Source organism: Leucoraja erinacea, chromosome 1 (genome assembly GCF_028641065.1).
Source record: "Leucoraja erinacea ecotype New England chromosome 1, Leri_hhj_1, whole genome shotgun sequence".
NCBI lineage: Eukaryota > Metazoa > Chordata > Chondrichthyes > Rajiformes > Rajidae > Leucoraja > Leucoraja erinaceus.
The window spans coordinates 108781689-108801670 of NC_073377.1; the positions used below are offsets into that span (position 1 = coordinate 108781689).

General features: G+C 46.2%; 1 protein-coding gene across 2 annotated transcripts in view; it reads left to right on the forward strand.

Moving 5' to 3' along the window:
- The first annotated feature begins 878 nt into the window (after positions 1-878).
- The window catches only part of dnajb14 (DnaJ heat shock protein family (Hsp40) member B14), a 43648-nt gene continuing 24544 nt past the window's right edge, over positions 879-19982 (forward strand). The window contains exon 1 of one of the 2 annotated variants that reach the window (XM_055641111.1): positions 879-3227. In XM_055641111.1, the coding sequence (XP_055497086.1) occupies positions 3095-3227 (133 nt within the window). In that variant the 5' untranslated portion in view covers positions 879-3094. The remainder of the gene's footprint in view (positions 3228-19982) is intronic. The other variant, XM_055641119.1, reaches the window with a different exon arrangement.

The following is a 19982-nucleotide window of genomic DNA, read 5'->3' on the forward strand; positions in this document are numbered from 1 at the left end:
TCTTTGTTCTCCCTCTGCACCGAGGCGACGGTTCAAACTCCGCGGGTGGTCGCTGCCTCGCCACAGCTGATAGGCGGCGCGGCTCTGGCTAGCAGCGGCCTCTGCAGCCTGTCCGCGTTTTTGTTATTTTTTGTCTGTGTTTCTGTGTAGTTTTTGTTATTTTATGTTGGGGTGTGTGTGTATGGGGGGATGGGTGTGGGGTGGGAGGGGGGGGGGGAAACTTTTGAGTCACTGGAGACCCGACCTTTCTTTGTCGGGTCTCAGGTGTCGTTGAGGCCGCAACGAGGAGCGGCCTCCAACGGGAAGAAGCCGGGGACTCTGGTGCCGACTTACCGTTGCCGTCGCGGAGCTGGCCGAGACCGGAGTGGGTGGAGCGGTGGAGGAGCGTTGCTGCTGCTGCTGCTGCTGCTGCTGTCGATGCCGCTGCTGCTGCTGCTGCTGAGTCGGAGGCTGCTACTGCGGGTCTGTGGACGGCTCGGACGACCCCGCGCGGCTCCCTGGAGGGAGACCGCTTTTTGGGGCTCCTCAACGGCGACTTCCCCCGCCCGAGTTGCGGGGTCGAAGAGCTCCTGGAGCGGGGCCTAACACCATTGCCCCGCGCGGCTGGAACGGCCGCGGGACTTTGCGAGCACACACCGGGGGCTCCAACATCAAGACCCGGTGTGCGACCTCGCACCACCCAGCGTGGCTTCAATGGCCGCGGGACAATCGCCATCGCCAGCCGGGGGCTATGACTTTGACTCTGACATCGGGTCGGGTCTCCACTGCTCCGCTGCTGCTGCTGCTGCCGCCACAGCTCCAGGGCCGAGTCGGGTCTCCGCTGCTGCTGCTGCCGCCACAGCTCCAGGGCCGAGTCAGGTCTCTGCCGCTGCTGCCGCCGCTACAGCTACGTTGCCGCCAGCTCCGCCATTAGGCCTCGGCGCAGACGGAGACGGGGGATACGACCGAAGAAAAAGTCGCATCCCCCGAAGGAAGAGGCCAAAGCATGTTTCTCCCACCCCACCCACATACATACACAACTTAATAAAACAAAATTAACTAAAACATGACAAGGAACAAAACGAAAGAAAAAAAAACAGACGGACTGCAGGTGGGCCGCAGCTGTTAAGCCAGCGCCGCCATCTTGGAATCTATTGATGATGGAGTTTGCACTATGTCCGGCTATGCAGTCGTGAGCATAGAGTGAGTAAAGCAGGGGGCTGAGCACGCAGCTTTGAGATGCTCCCTTGCTGATTGTTATCGAGGCTGACACATTTCCACCAATATGGGCAGACTGGTCTGTGGATGAGGAAGTCGAGGATCCAATTGCAGAGGGATGCACAGAAACCCAGATCTGAGAGCTTGGTAACCAGCTTGGAGGGGATGATGGTATTAAATGCCGAGTTGCAGTCAATGGAGAACAGCCTGACATATAAGTTTTTGTTGTCCAAGTGGTCCAGAGCAGAGTGGAGACCTAGCGAGATCGCATCCACCATTGATCTGTTGTGGTGAATCTTGCAATGAATTCCAGATTCACCACACTCCAACTAAAGAAATTCCGCCTCATCTCTATTTTGAAGGTGCATCCTTTTATTCTGAGGGTGTCCTTTGGTTCTACTCCAATTATTGGAGACATCCTTTCCATATCCTTTCTATCTCGGGCTTCCATTATCCGGTAGGTTTAGATGAGATCCCCCCCCTCATCTTTCTAAACTCCAAATACAGGCCCTGAGCCATGATACTTCTCCCTTGGTCCAGCCTACACAATCACAATGAGGCAACAGCCAAAAAGTCACATCAACACCTCTAATTCCCAAGAAGGATTAAGGAAATTTGGCACAGCTCTAATGACTTACAAACATCTGCGGATGCACCATAGAAAGCAAACTGTTGGTGTGCATCACAGCTTGATTTGGTTGTGTCACAACTTGGTAGCAATTACAGAAAGTTGTACATGTAGCCCAGTCCATCACACAGACCAGACTCCCCACCATTGACTCCATCTACACTAGGCTGCCTCTGGAATACAGCAAACACAATTAAAGGCCTGTCTCTGTCCCACCCCCGTCATTCCTTCTCTCTGCTCCCACCTTACAGAAGGTGCAGAAGCTTGAAAGACCAAAGAACAGCTTATTTCCCTCTGTTATCAAACTTCTGGCCGGTTCTTCTGTAAACTAGGATACTGTCCGATTCACCTCTACCCAATTGCAGACATTAACGCCGAAGAACTTGAAGCTGGTCAGGCAGTATCTGAGGGAATGGCCAGACAAGTTTCAGGTCAGGACCCTTCTTCAGACTGAAGCTGGTGTGAAACAGGATCAATACCTATTAATACCAAGTCAATATTTTGGATAAATATTATTTCTGAACTGTTCCAAAATATTATTTCTGAAATAGTTAATAGTACTGTTAATATTAAGTTTTGAAAGGTTATTTATCCAAAATGTTGACTTTCTCAATGGATGCTGACTGACCCATGGATTTTTCATACGTTCTAGGGGTAGAATGGCCCATCGAGTACACTCTGCCATTCAATCATGGTAGATCTATCTTTCCCCCTCAACCCCATTCTCCCGCCTTCTCCGGATAACGCCTGACACCCTTACTAATCAAATCAATGCTTTACAAGATTTTGGATTGCTTGGTCGGGGGGTTAGTTTTGTTGGTTGGGGGAGAAAAGAAACTGTTCTGTGACTGAAGTTTGAGATGGGAAGACTTCTCACTTCCCCCTTCCAACAGGCCAATCTCTCCGGTAGGCAGCTCAGCTCAGCATTCTGCTTACATTAATAACAGCTCTGGCATCAATAAGGCGGGGACTAGCAAATCTGGTACAGTTGCCTCTCATTGGTGCGGCGAATGCGGGACAGAGGGCGAGGACTCGGCGATTCGAAACCTGCATTTCGCCACCCAGCAAAAAAAAAAAAAAAGCAAATGTCGTGTTTTATTTTTTTCAAATAACTAGAGAAGTAAATTCATTTCAAGCAGAGAGTGCACCTGCTACGAGGAGTGCTGTGCCGGATCCCTTTGCCCTCTGATACTGGCTGCTTGCGTGTGCGTGAGGAATCTGCTCATTTCCTGGTTGAGTCGCCGGGCGAGGCGTAAAGGGGTTTAAAAGATGGAAGGGAACAGAGACGAAGCGGATAAGTGCTTGAGAATAGCCCGGAAAGCGCTGCAGAATGGCGAACACGACAAGGCGCTGAAATTCTTGAACAAAGCGGAGAAATTATACCCAAGTATCGAGGCAAAAGGTGAGAATGCAGCATTTGTTAAATAAGCTATGAGGCTGTACTAGAAAAAAATAAAGGCCGAGGCTTTATTTTTCCCCGTGTTGGAGTTGAGGTTGAGCCGAGCGGAGCAGTTAATCAATCCCCGGGCACGGTTCAGCTGTCAATCAACCCCCGCTACCGGGCTCGGTTCAACTGTCAATCAATCGCGGGCAGGTGAGACCTGCATTCTGCACCGTCATCTCTTCCGGATTTTTGTTTTGTCAGTGTATCAGTGTAGTAGGAAAAATAATTGGGACCCTTGGAAATAACAACTGGCTTGTAGGCCAAGGTGTTGCATATTTAATGGTGGGGTTGAATGCAGTTTGGATTTTACAAAAATCTATCATCGCTAGATGAATTTCTTCACAAGAATCCACATAATAACGTAGCAAATCATAGTTCTAAAAAATAAAATGTTGATTATAAAAACCGATTGGTTAAGATGTGTTAACTGGTATCCAGAAACCAAGAGACCTGTTTAAATCTTCCCACAAGTTTTTAATTAAAGAAGCTGGTATCAGAAACAGTTGCAGGGAAACAATCACGTTATTATACAGCGCCCTCCATAATGTTTGGGACAAAGACCCATCATTTATTTATTTGCCTCTGTACTCCACAGTTTGAGATTTGTAATAGAAAAAATCACATGTGGTTTGAAGTGCACATTGTCCGATTTTAAGGTCGTTTTTATACATTTTGGTTTCACCATGTAGAAATTACTTCAGCGTTTATACATTGTCACCCATTTCAGGGCACCATAATGTTTGGGACACAGCAATGTCATGTAAATTAAAGGAGTCGTGTAGTATTTTATTGCATATCGCTTGCATGCAATTACTGCTTGAAGTCTGTGATTCATGGACATCACCAGCTGATGGGTGTCTTATCTGGTGATGCTCTGGCAGGCCTCTATTGCAGCCATCTTGACTTAGAAGCATAGAAAATAGATGCAGGAGGAGGCCATTTGGCCCTTCGAGCCAGCACCGTCATTCATTGTGATCATGGCTGATCGTCCCTTATCAATAACCCGTGCCTGCCTTCTCCCCCATATCCCTTGACCCCACTAGCCCCTAGAGCTCTATATGACTCTCTCTTAAATCCATCCAGTGATTTGGCCTCTACTGCCCTCTGTGGCAGGGAATTCCATAAATAAGCTTATGCTTATTTTGGGGGCTAGTCCCCTTCAGTTTTCTCTTCCGCATATCAGATTGGGTGATTAACTTGGCCACTCAAGTCAATCAAGGCATTTGTTTGAGCTTGAGCAGATATGATGTGTCTATATGCTTCAGAATTCATTATGTTACTACCATCAGCAGTTGTATCATCAATGAAGATAAGTGAGCCAGTACCTTCAGCAGCCATAAATGCCCAGGCCATAACCCCCACCCCCCCACCACTGTGTTTCACAGATGAGGTGGTATGCTTTGGATCTTGGGCAGTTCCTTCTCTCCATCATACTTTGCTCTTGCCATCACTCTGATATAAGTTAATCTTCGTCTCATCTGTCCACAAGACCTTTTTCCAGAACTGTGATTGCTCTTTTAAGTACCTCTTGGCAAACTGTAACCCAGTCATCCTATTTTTGCGGCTAACCAGTGATTTGCATCATGCAGTGTAGCCTCTGTATTTCTGTTCATGAAGTCTTCTGCGGACAGTGGTCATTGACAAATGTACACCTGACTCCTGAAGAGTGTTTCTGATCTGTCGGACAGGTGTTCGGGGATTTTTCTTTATTAGAGAGAATTCTTCTGTCATCAGCTGTGGAGGTCTTCTTTGGCCTGCCAGTCCCTTTGTGATTAGTAAGCTCACCAGTGCTCTCTTCTTAATGATGTTCCAAACATTTAATTTTGGTAATCCTAAGGTTTGGCTGATGTCTCTAGCAGTTTTATTCGTGTTTCTCAGTCTCCTAATGGCTTCTTTGACTTTCATTGGCACAACTTTGGTCCTCATGTTGATAAACAGCAATAAATGTTTCCAAAGGTGACTGAGAGTTCTCTTATACCTGCATTAAGGAGGCAATTAAACACACCTGAGCAAATACAAACGCCTGTGAAACCATGTCCCAAACATTATGGTGCCCTGACATGGGGGACTATGTATAAACACAGCTGTCATTTCTACATGGTGAAATCAAAATGTATAAAAAATAGCCTTTAATAAAATCTGACAAAGTGCACTTTAACCACATGTAATTTTTTTTCTATTACAAATCTCAAATTGTGGAGTACGGAGGCAAATAAATAAATGATGGATCTTTGTCCCAAATACTATGCAGGGCACTGTATGACCCCTGGGGTCATTACACTGGGGGAGAATATTTACTAGGAACCCGAGGGGCAACTTTTGTTTTACACAAAGTGTGGTGGGTGTATTTAATGAGTTGCCGGAGGAGGTAGTTGTGGCTGGTCCTGTCACAGCATTTAAAAAACGTTTGGACAGGTACATGGATAGGACGGGTTTAGAGGAATATTGGCCAAACGCAGGCAGGTGGGACAAGTGTAGATGGGGCATGTTGGGCCAAAGGATCTGTTTCCACACGGTATGACTGTTTTTGGGAAAGTGTCATTGAGCAAATTCCTTTCATGAATATAGTCAAATTTATTGTCAACTGCATGACTATGGTGAGGTACAGGTACAATCAGTATCATTGCAGCAACATCACAGCACACACAGCGTAGCCACGGGAGACTGGTGACTGAAATTAGAGCGCAATGCTATTGAGGGTAGGGTGTTGACGTGGATCGAAAATTGGTTGGAACGCAGGAAGCAAAGAGTAAGAGTGAACGGGTCCTTTTCAGAATGGCAGGTAGTGGCGAGTGGAGTGCCGCAAGGCTCGGATTGCTCTTTACCAAAAACTGTTTACCATATATATTAATGATTTGGAAGAGGGAAATTAGGAGCAACACTAGCAAGTTTGCGGATGACACAAAGCTGGGTGGCAGTGTGAACTGTAAAGACGATGTTAGGAGGTTGCAGGGTGACCTGGACCGGTTGAGTGAATGGGCAGATGCAGTATAATATAAATAAATGTGAGGTTATCCACTTTGGTGGCAAAAACAAGGGTGCAGATTATCTCAATGGGATTAGATTAGGTAAGGGGGAGGTACAGTGAGACCTGGGTGTCCTTGTACACTGGTCACTGAAAGTTGGCTTACAGGTACAGCAGGCAGTGAAGAAAGTTAATGGAATGTTGGCCTTCATAACAAGAATATTTCAGTATGGGAGTAGAGAGGTTCTTCTGTCGTTATATAGGGCTCTGGTAAGACCACATCTGGAGTATTGTGTACAGTTTTGGTCTCCTAATTTGAGGAAGGACATCCTTGTGATTGAGGCAGTGCAGCGTAGGTTCAAGAGATTGATCCCTGGGATGGCGGGACTGTCGTATGAGGAAAGATTGAAAAGACTAGGCTTGTATTCACTGCAGTTTAGAAGGCTGAGGAGGAATCTTATAGAACCATATAAAATTATAAAAGGACTGGACAAGCTAGATGCAGGAAAAATGTTCCCAATGTGGGAAAGTCCAGAACCAGCGGCCACAGTCTAAGAATAAAGGGGAGGCCATTTAAGACTGAGGTGAGAAAAAAAATTTTCACCCAGAGATTTGTGAATTTATGGAATTCCCTGCCACAGAGGGCACTGGAGGCCAAATCACTGGATGGATTTAAGAGAGAGTTAGATAGAGCTCATGGGGCTAGTGGAGTCAAGGGATATGGGGAGAAGGCAGGCACTGGTTAATGATTGAGGATGATCAGCCATGATCGCAATGAATGGTGGTGCTGGCTCGAAGGGCCGAATGGCCTCCCCCTGCACATATTTTCTATGTTTCTATCGACTCGGACACACACAAACTCAAATGATGTGTAAATCACACATATATTCTATGTGATAGTGAAAATAAAAATAAAACACAATTAGAAAAAAGTCCACGGTAGTGCTGGAGATGGTCCTTAGTGTTCCATTGCTGAAGTAGGATTAGGGCTGTGCAGGTCAGTTCAACAACCTGAGGTTGTTGCAAAGTAGTTTCTGTACCTCCTGCCTGACAGTAGCAGGGAGAAGAGGGCCTGACCCGGATGGTGGGGATCCTTAATGATAGATGCTGCCTTCTTGAGGCAACGACTGGTGCCGATGCTTTCGATGGTGGGGAGGGCTGTGCCTGTGATGGACCCATCTGAGTCCACCACTCTGCAGCCTCTTGCGTTCCTGTGCGCTAGAGTTGCTGTACCAGGCATGATGCAACCAGTCGGGATACTGTCAATGGTACGTCTGTAGAAATTTATGTATTTGGCGACATGAAGAATCATAAACTTCTAAGATAGTAGAGATACTCGTGAGCCTTCTTGGTGATCACATCTTAGGAGCGGGAGAGGGGAGATATAATAGGAACCTGAAGGGTAACCTTTTTACACAAAGGGGACTGGGTATATAAAACGAGCTGCCAGAGCAGATAGTTAAGGCATGTATTATCATACGTTTAAGTGATATTTGGGTAGGTACATGGATGGGATAGGTTTATAGAGATATGGTCCAAGCATGTGGGACTAGTGTAGAAGGGGCATGTTGGTTGACTTTAGACTTGCAGTGCAGAATCAGGACCTCTTCCAAGCAGCGATCACCCAGTACGCTAGCACTATCCTACACACTAGAGACTATTTAACTGAAGCCAATTAACCTACAAACCTGTATGTCTTTGGAGTGGGAGGAAACTGGAGAAAGCCCACCTGGAGAAAGCCCACAGTCACAGAGAGAACATACAAAGTCCATACAGACAGCACCCGTAGTCAAGATCAAACCCGGGTCTCTAGCGGTGTAAGACAACAACTCTACCGCTGCATCACCGTGCCGCTCTTGGACAGATACATGGATTGGATAGGTTGAGGCGAGTGAGCAAGTTGGGCCGATGGGCTTGTTCCCACGCTGTATGACTCTATGACTCTATTTCTGTGATGGGCCCAGATCGGGCCATCCCAGATGTTAATGCCCAGGAACTTGTAGCTGTTAACTCTCTCCACAGCCTACCCATCAAGTTGTTTTTGAGCCACCACCCAGCCAGATGTTCTATCTCCCTCCAACATGCTGACTCATCACCATCTGCGTTTCAGCCGCCATAGTGTTGTCATCGGCGAGTGTATTGATGTCATTGGAGCTGTACTTAGCCACATAGTGTGTGTGTGTGTGTGTGTAAAGAGAGCAGAGCAGAGGATAAGTACGCAAACCTGCAGGGCACCTGTGTTGATGGTCAGAACAGTAGTAACATATCATGCAGTACAGCACAGCATCTGTGGTGAACATGATGCAAATTAAACAATTTTCCTCTGCCTGTATATGCTCCATATCTCTCCATTCCCTGCATATCCGTGTGTTTATCTAAAAATGTAGGAAGGAACAGCAGATGCAGGTTTACACCGAAGATGGATACAAAAATGCTGGAGTAACTCAGTGGATCAGGCAGCATTTTTGGAGAAAAGGAATAAGTGACGTTGCGGGTCGGGACCCTTCTTCGGGGATTTCAGATTGAAAGTGGACTCCATATTCCATTCCCTGCATGTCCATATGTCTAAAAGTCTCTTTAATGCCACCATCATATCTGTCTCCACCACCATCCCTGGCAATGCATTCCAGGCACCCACCACTCTGTATTTAATCAAAAATTTGCCCCAACTTTTTACTACGTTGGTATACGAGACAATAATAAACTAAACTTGTGTAGCTACATTTGAGAAGTTATGAACTTGGACTCCCACATCCCTATATCCCCAATGATCCGTAAATCTGAACCCGACACCTGCACCATATCCATTGCCTCATATTGGCCAACACTATTGTTCTACTTCTGGGGGCAAAGCAATATGGGGCGCACTAGGGGCGCTGCACTGGCAGCAGCCTCGGCCTACAGCCTGTCTGTTATTTCTGTCTTTTTTTTAAATTATTTTTAGTTAGTTCAAGTGTTGTGTTGGGGGAAACTTTAACTTTTCTATGTGGGGGAGGGGGGCAGGGTAAGAGGGAAACCGTTTCTCAGTCTCTTCCTGGCGGGAACGTGACTATTTCTCCGAGTCGCGTCCTCGCACCCCACCTCGCGGCCTACCAGCTGGATCGGGGCGGCCTTTCCTGCCGGGGACCGGGAACCGGACCAGGGCTGCTACAGCGGCGGCGCAGCGCTGGAGTCACCGCGGAGCGGGCGATACCTACCTGGGTCGCCGTTGGAGCTCCGGAGCATTGGGCCGTTGCTCCAACATCGTGGAGCTCTGGTGCGGAGAGCTTCCAACGCGGGCGGCGCTGAACGTCATCGTGGAGTCCTGGGGCACCTTGCAGAGGGTCTCCAGCAGCAGTCTCCACCCGGCGCGGCCTGTGGACTTTAGGAGCCGCAGACTCCGGTAGGAGGGGGCCGACTCTGTGTCCACGCCGCTGAGGACGTCCCGCAGCCCCGACGTCGGACTTTTAACACCCCGGCGTGCAGTCCTGAACATCGGGCCGCCCGTAGCGGCAACTGCGGAGGGCTTGGGGAGGCCCTGACCACGGGGAATAGTGGAGGAAGAAGACTGACTTTGGTGCCTTCCCACACAGTGGGGAACTTTGATTCTGCTGTGTGGGGATGTTTTATGTCAAACTCTATAGTGTGCTGTGTCCGTTTGATTTTTATTGTATGGCTGTATGGAAATTCATTTCACTGTGCCATCAGGCACACGTGACAATTAAATCTATCTTGAATCTTGAATTAATTTGGAACAGGCAATTTCTTCAAAGAGATGTGCTCTTCTATTTATTAGTCAAGGAGCTGTATGGAAATGGGCTCCTTGGCTCAACTTGTTCATGCTAGCTAACATGACATATTGAGCTGATCCCATTTGCCTGCATGTGGTGTATAACCCTCTAAACCCTTCCTGTCCCTATAGCTGTCCAATGTCCAAAAGTCGTAATTATATCTGCTTCTATAGTTTCCTCGGGCAGGTTGTTCCGGATACGGACTACCCTCTGAGTGGAAAACGTTGCCCCTGAGTTCCCTCTTCAATATCTCCCCTTTCATCTTAAGCCTAAGCTCTCTTGCTTTATCCTCTACTCTGAGGGGGGGGGGGGGGGGGGGGGGGGGTAAGACTGTGAGTGCTTACTTTATCCATGTCCCTCATGATCTTGTACACCTCAATAAGGACACCCCTCTGCCTTCTTCACTCCAAAGGACAAAGAGTGAGTGCAGCGTAGGTTTACAAGGTTAATTCCCGGGATGGTGAGACTGTTATATTATGCTGAGAGAATGAAGCAGCTGGGCTTGTACACTCTGGAGTTTAGAAGGATGAGAGGGAATCTCATTGAAACGTATAAGATTGTTAATGGCTTGGACACACTAGAGGCAGGAAACATATTCCCGATGTTGGGGGAGTCCAGAACCAGGGGCCACAATTTAAGAATAAGGAGTAAGCCATTTAGAACGGAGACGAGGAAACACTTTTTCCTCAGAGAGTGGTGAGTCTGTGGAATTCTCTGCCTCAGAGGGCAGTGGAGGCAGGTTCTCTGGATGCTTTCAAGAGAGAGCTAGATAGGGCACTTAAAGATAGTGGAGTCGGGGGATATGGGGAGAAGGCAGGAACGGGGTACTGATTGGGGATGATCAGCCATGATCACATTGCTGGCTCGAAGGGCCAAATGGCTTGCTCCTGCAGCTATTGTCTATTGACTTTTTTCTTTGGTGTCCCAGCCTTTACTTTAGACTTTAGAGATACAGCACAGAAACGGGCCCTCTGGCCCACCAAGTCCATACTGACCAGCGTGATCTCCCCATACACTAATACTATCTGATACACTAGGAACAATTTACTATTTTACCTATGCCAATTAACCTACAAACCAGCACGTCTTTGTAGTGTTGGAGGAAACCAGAGAAATTCCAGGTGGAGAATGTACAAACTCTGTATGGACAGCACCCATAATTAGGATTGAACCTGGGTCTTTGGCACTGTAAAGTAGCAGCTGGTTGACACAGCAGCACTGTGTCAACCAGCCAATCCAACCTCTCCCTATAATTCAAGCCCACGAGACCACGTAACTCCCTGGTGAATCTCTTCTGCACCCTTCCCAACTGAATGTCATTCTTCCTATAGATGGACAACCAGGATATTCTGAAACCAGTAAATTTGCCCTTTGAAAGCTTTTGTTTGCACAAATGCAGGAAAGTGCAGAAGGTGACCTGATAGTTATTGTGCAAGCAGACATCTTTCTTGGATCAGTTTGCAAGATTTAATAAGTCGAAACTCAATATTTTTAAGAACTTTGAAACTTAAAGTAGATATCTTCTATCTATCTATATTACTAAAACTCTGTTCTTGGCGATCTGTGCTGCGATTTCCGAGAGAACGCCGTCACCTACGGCCGTCAATTTTGGCCACCTTGCTCAGAGCCCCCCTCCGCCGCATGTGTGCCGAGGATTTATCCCGTCAATTAAAAATGACAGAGATATTAATGTTTTTACAAAATTCCCCATTCTCTCTGCTGCCCCCGCTGGCGGCAGGGGGGAGGGACTATAAAACCAGGAAGTGTCTGCGAGCTGGAGAAAGGCAGAGGGTCACGTTTCTCTGAGCTGTGAATAACACTGAACACATGTCTACTCAAATGTAAGTGCCCTTAGTGGTTCTAAAATGCTTGCAGAATGTGTCTATTGGTTCTAAAGCTTGCAAAAAAATGTCTATTGGTTCTAAAACTTGCAAAAAATGTCTATTGGTTCTAAAGCTTGCAAAAAAAATGTCTATTGGTTCTAAAGCTTGCAAAACATGTCTATTGGTTCTAAAGCTTGCAAAAAAATGTCTATTGGTTCTAAAGCTTGCGAAAAAAATGTCTATTGGTTCTAAAGCTTGCAAAAAAATGTCCATTGGTTCTAAAGCTTGCAAAAAAATGTCTATTGGTTCTAAAGCTTTCAAAAAGAAAAAAGTCTCTATTGGTTCTAAAGCTTGCAAAAAAAAATGTCTATTGGTTCTAAAAGCTTGCAAAAAGTGTCTATTGGTTCTAAATCTTTCAAAAAATGTATGTTGGTTCTAAAGCTTGCAAAAAAAATGTCTATTGGTTCTAAAGCTTGCAAAAATATGTCTATTGGTTCTATAGCTTGCAAAAAAAACGTATATTGGTTTCTAAGCTTGCAAAAAAAATGTCCATTGGTTGCTTTGGCTTGCAAGTTCCATTGGTTCTAATTACTGCAAAAAAATGGCGATTGGTTCAAAAGCTTTGAAGTTGTGTCTATTGCACTTAAGCTTGCAAAAAGTGTCTCTATCGGTTCTAAGCTTGCAAAAAAAAAGTTGAAAGTCTCTATTGCTACTTACTGCAAAAAAAATGTCTGGCATGAAAAATGGTGCAGGCCCCCCCTTACCCCCCCCCCCCCCTTGGTTTGGCTTTGGCTTGAAGTGTCTTGAAAGGAAAGGCACTACTTACTGCAAATGGTGCATGAGGTTGAAAGGCACTATTACTGCAAATGGTGGATTGTTGCTTTGGCGTGAAGTTGAAAGGCACTATTACTGCAAATGGTGGCTTGGTTGCTTTGGCTTGAAGTTAAAAGGCACTACTTACTGCAAATGGTGGCATGGGTGTGGCTTGAAGTTGAAAGGCACTACTTACTGCAGATGGTGGCTTGGGTGCAATGGCTTGAAGTTAAAATGCATTACTTATTGCAAATGGGGGCGTGGGTGCATTGGCTTGAAGTTGAAAGGCAATACTTACTGCAAATTGTGGCTTGAAGTTGAAAGGCACTACTTACTGCAAATGATGGCTTGGGTGCTTTGGCTTTAAGTTGAAAGGCACTACTTGCTGCAAATGGCAGCTTGGGTGCTTTGGCATTAAGTTGAAAGGCACTGCAAATAGTGGCATGAAGTTGAAAGGCACTACTTACTGCGAATGGTGGCTTGGATACAATGGCTTGAAGTTAAAAGGCACTACTGTAAATACACTTACTTCCTGTTTGCACTGTATATTGAATTTAGATAAAACGCTACCACTTACAGCTGTGATTTTTGGCCATTTTACTCGGTCCCCCTCTGCTGAGCAGGTGCAGATAATTCTTCCCATCAATGAAAAATAAAAGTGTTATTCGTTTTTAAAAAAAATGTTGAGAATCTCTCTCCTGTCAATCACTCCATGAAAGCCACACCTTTTCCGGTGGGGGAGGGGTTATAAAACACGGAAGTGTGGGTGTGGCTCAGTCTCTGCAAGATGGAGGAGGGAGAGGTCACCACTTGCTGTCTTTAGTGGCTTTGCACCCTACTTCAAATGGTATGAAACTGCACTTGAATTTGGTGGCCTTATGCCCTGCTTGAAATAGAATTTCAAGGATTAGCCGTGAGTCAACTACCAGCCGTGAGTGAGTTGCCAGCACAACCGGCTTGATTGACTGAGACGCCAGCCCAAGAATCCATTTGCCGCACAATTTGCATACTAGCCCTCTGGAAACCAGTCCCTTCAGCGCACAACACCCATACTAGCGCTCCAGAACGCCCCCCCCACCTCCACATCTGGCCACCAATATTAGAATTGGTGGAGAGGTGGAATATTGCGTTGGATGACCAGCCCTCCTGTGTGATGCTGGGACCCAATGGGTCCCACTTAGTCTAGTATATGTATATAATTCTCTATCCTAGGCAAAAGACCGGGTGTTCACATTCTCCATGCCCCATATGATCGTGTACATCTCAATAAGGATACCCCTCAGCTTCCTGTAGTCCCCTTAGGGGCGGTGCAGTGGTAGAGTTGCTGCCCCACAGTGCCAGAAATCTGGGTTTGATCCTGACTTTGGGTGCTGTTTGTTCGTTCTCCCTGTGACCAAGTGGGTTTTCTCAGGGTGCTTCATTTCCTCTTGCGCTCCATAGATGAACAGGCATGTAGGTTAATTGGTTTCTGTAAAATTGTAAATTGATCTTGGTGTGTAGGATAGTGCTAGTGTAAGGGGTGATCGCTGGTCGGCACTAGGTGGGCCGCAGGGCCTTTTCTGCTGTGAATATCTAAAGTCTAAAGATGGGGACGGAAATGTGGCAACTCTTGCGTAATGCCTCTGTGTAATTTGCTATTCATACACTTGAGATTTTAAGGAATAGTAAGATTTTTACTGAATTTACTGAATGTAAAAAATGAAATTTCACTGTATCTTGATGTCTGCAACAATAAAATACCACTGATCCATTGCAGAGGAGGTTCACCAGAATGCTGGCTGGATATTAATGGGTATTGGCTTCAGGGAGAGGTTGTATGAACTTGGATTGTTTTCTCTGGAACATTGGACGTTGAGAGGAGATCTGATAGAAGTATATAAAATTATGAGAGGCAGATATATGGTAGACAGTCAGAACCTTTTCCCCAGGATTGAAAAGTTCAACACTAGAGGGCATATTTTAAGGTGAGAAGGGCAAAGTTTAAAGATGTTTGTGGCAATTTTTGGGCCAGGAATGTGCTGCCGGTGGATGGTGGTAGAGGCAGATACGATAGACGTTTAAGAGGCTTTTACATAACATGGATACGCAGGGATATGGATCGCATGTTCGGCATGGACATTGTGGGCCGAAGGGCCTGCTTCTGTTCTGTGTACTAATGTGAACAATGCTTTGCTTAGATACGTTGCTGTAGCAATTCATGGGCCAGCATGGGTTAGTCTGTAAAATTGATGCCCTCCCACCACTCACTGCTAAATCGATGTCCTCTCACCACCCACTTGTGGCTGTGATGTCAGTTACTCAGTGAAGATCCACATCCGATGAATTGGGCATCGTGTTCAACAAGGGACGGCACGGTGGTAGAGTTGCTGCCTTACAGCGCCAGAAACAATCCTGATTACGGGTGCTGTGTGCGCGGATTTTGTAAGTTCTCCCTGTGACCGCGTGGATTTTCTCCGGGTGTATGGGTTAATCATTAGTCCGCTTGGACTTGGTGGGCTGCATGGCCTGTTCTTATGCCTATGTTTTAACAACATTTCCTCCAGTTCCGTTTGGAAAACGTGACTCATTGTTGTTGTACCTTCCCAAGGTACAAGTTGCCTTACCTTGCCACAAGTTCTATGCCTATGTTACCTCGGGGATTTGTTCCAATGCACATAAGGCAGCAACTCGACCGCTCCCAGCTTCTACCCGCTCCTCCGGCGTAACTGAATTCATCCTAAATTCTAAGGTAGACAAAAATGCTGGAGAAACTCAGCGGGTGAGGCAGCAACTATGGAGCGAAGGAAATATGCGACGTTTCGGGTCGAGGCCCTTCTTCAGACGAAGGAGAGTCTGAAGAAGGGTCTCGACCCGAAACGTCGCCTATTTCCTTCGCTCCATAGATGCTGCCTCACCCGCTGAGTTTCTCCAGCATTTTTGTCTACCTTTGATTTTCCAGCACCTGCAGTTCCTTCTTAATCATCCTGAATTCTGGTGCCTGTCCTTGCATGCTCTCTGCTCTTCACCCTTCAACTCACCCCTAACCCTGCCTAAGATGCATTGACACCTGCTCTTGGACTCTTTACCCAAGCTCTCCATCTTGCTTCAGTGACCGCAATGGTAATTTGTTTCACACCAAATGTAGTGGGTTATATCAGTGTGGAGTTTGTTTGGTTTAGTTTATTGTCAAGTATACGAGGTACAGTGAAAAGCGTGTTCTGTTGCCTGCTAAGCAGTCAGCAGAAAAACTATGCATGATTGTAATCATGTCGTCCATAGTGTACAGATACGTGATAAAGGGAATAACAGGGCTCTCACTTAACTTTTTTTCCCTGTTGCCAGCCGGGCAACCGTGGCAGCTTTTTAGGTTGCCAAATGGCAGGTGGTCGTTTAATATGGCTTGCATGACGCGTGCTCGGACGAAGTGTGTAGTTACCAGTCGGAATTATGCTCAATGAAGCATTCACATATTATTTCTGCTTCAAATAAAAGTCACAAACTAACATATTCACCAATCAAGACATGATATGTACCACAATGACATGCAGCAAAATTATAATACAGTATTTCAACTCTTTTTACACATTGCAATTAATGCAATTTTTATTATTTCGTTCCACTTCCAAACAAAAATGTGGTTTGGATTATTCAGCGTATGATCAACCTGTGTCATTAAATCCTGGACCTTGATAACATATATGCTTAACCATGCACACTAAAGGTTGATGCAAGCATGTTTTCTGTGAAGGACCAAAAATTATCAACACATGGCCATAGCATGGGTCATTATTGCTATTGGTACAGAAACACTCTCACTTCCCACATAATTTATCCACAACAAAATATACAGGTTGCAAGGAATTTTGTAAAGACATTTTATGATAATAGCTGTTAAAATTGACTATACCCATCTGACAGGTTAAACATTACACTAACTAGCAAGAGATGGCCAAAGGACATAAATGCAGCAAATGTTCTTTTGAAAATATATTTAAAGGTGTCAAGACGCCACATTACCAGCCATTCAGATTAGATTATGTGGCAATGAAGATACCCAGTTTGTAATAAACAATTAAAAAAAAAAATTGTTGATAAACGCTTTTTCCATCATTCCCACTTCAGAATTAACATTAAAATTTCAACTGAAATATCTCCCGACCAAATTTGTGATGTAGATGACTGACTGTAGAAGTAAAACCTGGATAAATCCAACGTGTAGTTGTGAATTTTGCTCATTAAATAACTACAGTACTGATACTCCATATATAGAGCATTGATTTGCCATTAAAATGAATTCTGTAATAATGTGTCGGTGACAATCGAACATTGCAGTTTTAATGTTTCACATGTTCACAATTTAATTAATCCATCTTTATGGATTAAAACAAATAATAACATTGGGAATTAAAACATATTTGATTGCATTCCGTTATCAAACATAGTCAATGTTAGCTCTGAAGACATTTCCAGCACAAAAGGGTCGGGATGGTGGGGTTGTATGAATCAGTGCAGGATGGATAGATGGGGGGGGGGGGGGGGGGGGGGTTGGTTGGAGTAGGTAAATATGTGAGGGGAGAGCGCGGGGGGATTATGTGTAGGATTGATGGGGAGTGGCATGAGAATCAATGCGAGCTGGATAGGGATATCAGTGCAGGATGAATAGATGGGGGGGGGGGGGGGGGGATGAGTGGAGGGGAGGAGTGGAGGGGGGCGTACGAGAGAGAGAGAGAGGAAGGGGCAGAGGAGGTGGGAAGGAAGGAAGGCCAGTGCTCCTCGGACAACATCTGTCAGGCACGGAAATCGCAATCAAAATATGGAGGGGACCACGGACAGAATATCTGGGCGGCCATGCGCACACTCACACACACCCGCTGGGCTTCGGAGGCTCAATCCAGCGCTAACTGCAGCTCAACTGTGCCTGTCTCGCCCAAAGATACTAGAGGAGCTCCTCTATAAATCTCTGCCTGTCTCGCCGACAGCCCAGTCTCAATCCAGACAGGGACAGGCAGAGTTGAGCAGCACTGCTTCTCTGTGCTGGCTGTGGGCCTAGGGGCACCGCGCCCGTCTGACTCCAGATGCCTCTGGCCACCCTCGGACGTTGGCGGAGTGGCAGCAGCGACCTTTATCAGGGTGGGCGGGGTGCGGGAGGAGGAGGAGATGGAGCCGTCGCTGCTGCTGTGCGGGTCCCGACATTCGCTCGGACCCTCCGTCATGCCACGCTTTCCCACAACCGTCGCCGACACAAAATGTCAAGTTCCTTTTCTCCAGAGATGCTGCCGGACCCGCGGAGTTACTCCAGTTTTTTGTGTCTAACTTCGGTATAAACCAAGTTGCCAAGCCGGGCAAAATGACTCGCCGTTTAGGTTGCCAGGCGGCACTTTGAGTGGTCAGTGGCACCCGGGCAACCATTAATTTTGCGCCCTGAATAATGTTCAGTGCAAGATAAAGTCAGATTAAAGATAGTCTGAGGGTCTCCAATGAAGTAGATAATAGCTCGGGACCATTCTCTAGTTGGTGATGGCGTGGTTCACTTGCCTGATAACAGCCGGGACGAAACTGTCTCTGAATCAGGAGGAAAGTGCTTTCAAACTTCTCCCGATTACATGTTTCAGTGACATGTTTGCATGTTCTCCCAGTGACCATAAAGGCAATGCAGTGGCACAGCCAGAAGTGCAGCCACGTTGCCCTCCATAATGTTTGGGACAAAGACCCATCATTTATTTATTTGCCTCTGCCTTTGAGATTTGTAATAGAAAAAAAAAATCACATGTGGTTAAAGTGCACATTGTCACATTTTAATAAAGGCCATTTTTATACATTTTAGTTTCACCATGTGGAAATGACAGCAGTGTCTATACATAGTCTCTCTCCCCCCCCCCCCCCCCCCCCCCCCCCCCCCCCCCCCCCCCCCCCCATTTCAGGGCAACATAATGTTTGGTGCCCTGAAATGGTGGGGAATATGTATAAACACAGCAATGTCATGTAAATGAAAGTAGTCACGTTTAGTATTTTGTTGTCTATCCTTTGCATGCAAAGACTGCTTGAAGTCTGCGATTCATGGACGTCACCAGTTGTTGGGTGTCTTCTCTGGTGATGCTCTGCCAGGCCTGTATTGCAGCCATCTTTAGCTTCTGCTTGTTTTTGGGGCTACTCCCCTTCAGTCTTTGCTGTTTATTATTGTATCTACTGTACTATGTTTACATACCTGTTGTTCTGCTGCTGGCAGGAAGAATATCATTTTGGGACATCTGACCATCTAGAGAATTATACTGACCTTCCATCTACCTCATTAGGACCTTTGAATTATCTTTAATCAGACTTTATCAGGCTTCAGTATTGTATCTTTGCACTAAAAGCTGTAAATTATTACCCTTGTCCTTTATCCTGACTTTTCGTCTTTAGACATAGTGGGGAAGTAAGCCCTTCGGCCCAACGAGCCCGCGCCAACCAGCGATCACCCAGTACTGTAGCACTATCCGACACACAGGGACAATTTACAGTTTTTACCAAAGCCAATTAATCTATAAACCTGTGCATCTGGATTGTGGGAGGAAACCAGAGCACGCAGAGGGAGAGCGTGCAAACTCCGTACAGACAGCATCTGTAGTCAGGATCGGGCCTCTACCGCTGCTGTGCCGCCCACTATGGACAGCTTGATTGTAATCATGTATAGACTTTGACTGGATAGCACGCAATAAAAAGCATTTTGTTGTACGCCTGACATTAACAAAGTAAACTAAACACTTGACTGAATGAAGTGCTATGGGCATTGCATAGTCTCAATGGGCTGTAGTCTCAATGGGCTGAATGGCCTCCTTTCTTGCAGCATCCGACCATAGCCTTGACTTTAATCCATTGGCACTTGTTCTTTCAGCATCTCCTGAGCCTGCGTCAGTTCTCAGTCTCCTTCCCGAACCTCTTGTCTCTCCTTCAAAGTTTTAAAAAATGAGACCTAGCGGACTGATGGAGGTTCACGAGAATGATCTTGAGGATCATTTTTGACGTTTGACGGCACTGGGTCTGTACTCGCTGGAGTTTAGAAGGATGAGGCGAGACCTCATTGAAACTTATCGGATAGTGAAAGGCCTGGATAGCGTGGATGTGGAGAGGATGTTTCCACTAGTGGGAGAGTCTGGGACCAGAGGGCACACTCACCGAATAAAAGGATGTACCTTTAGAAAGGAGGGATTTCTTTAGTCAGAGGGTGGTGAATCTGGGGAGGCCAAGTTAATGGATATATTTAAGGCAGGGATTGACAGATTCTTGATCAGTAAGGGTGTCGGGTGGGGTAATGGAGAGATCACAGGAGCTTTGTTTTGCATGGTATCCAGTCAGATCAGATAATACAGAAGCTGGGCGGCAT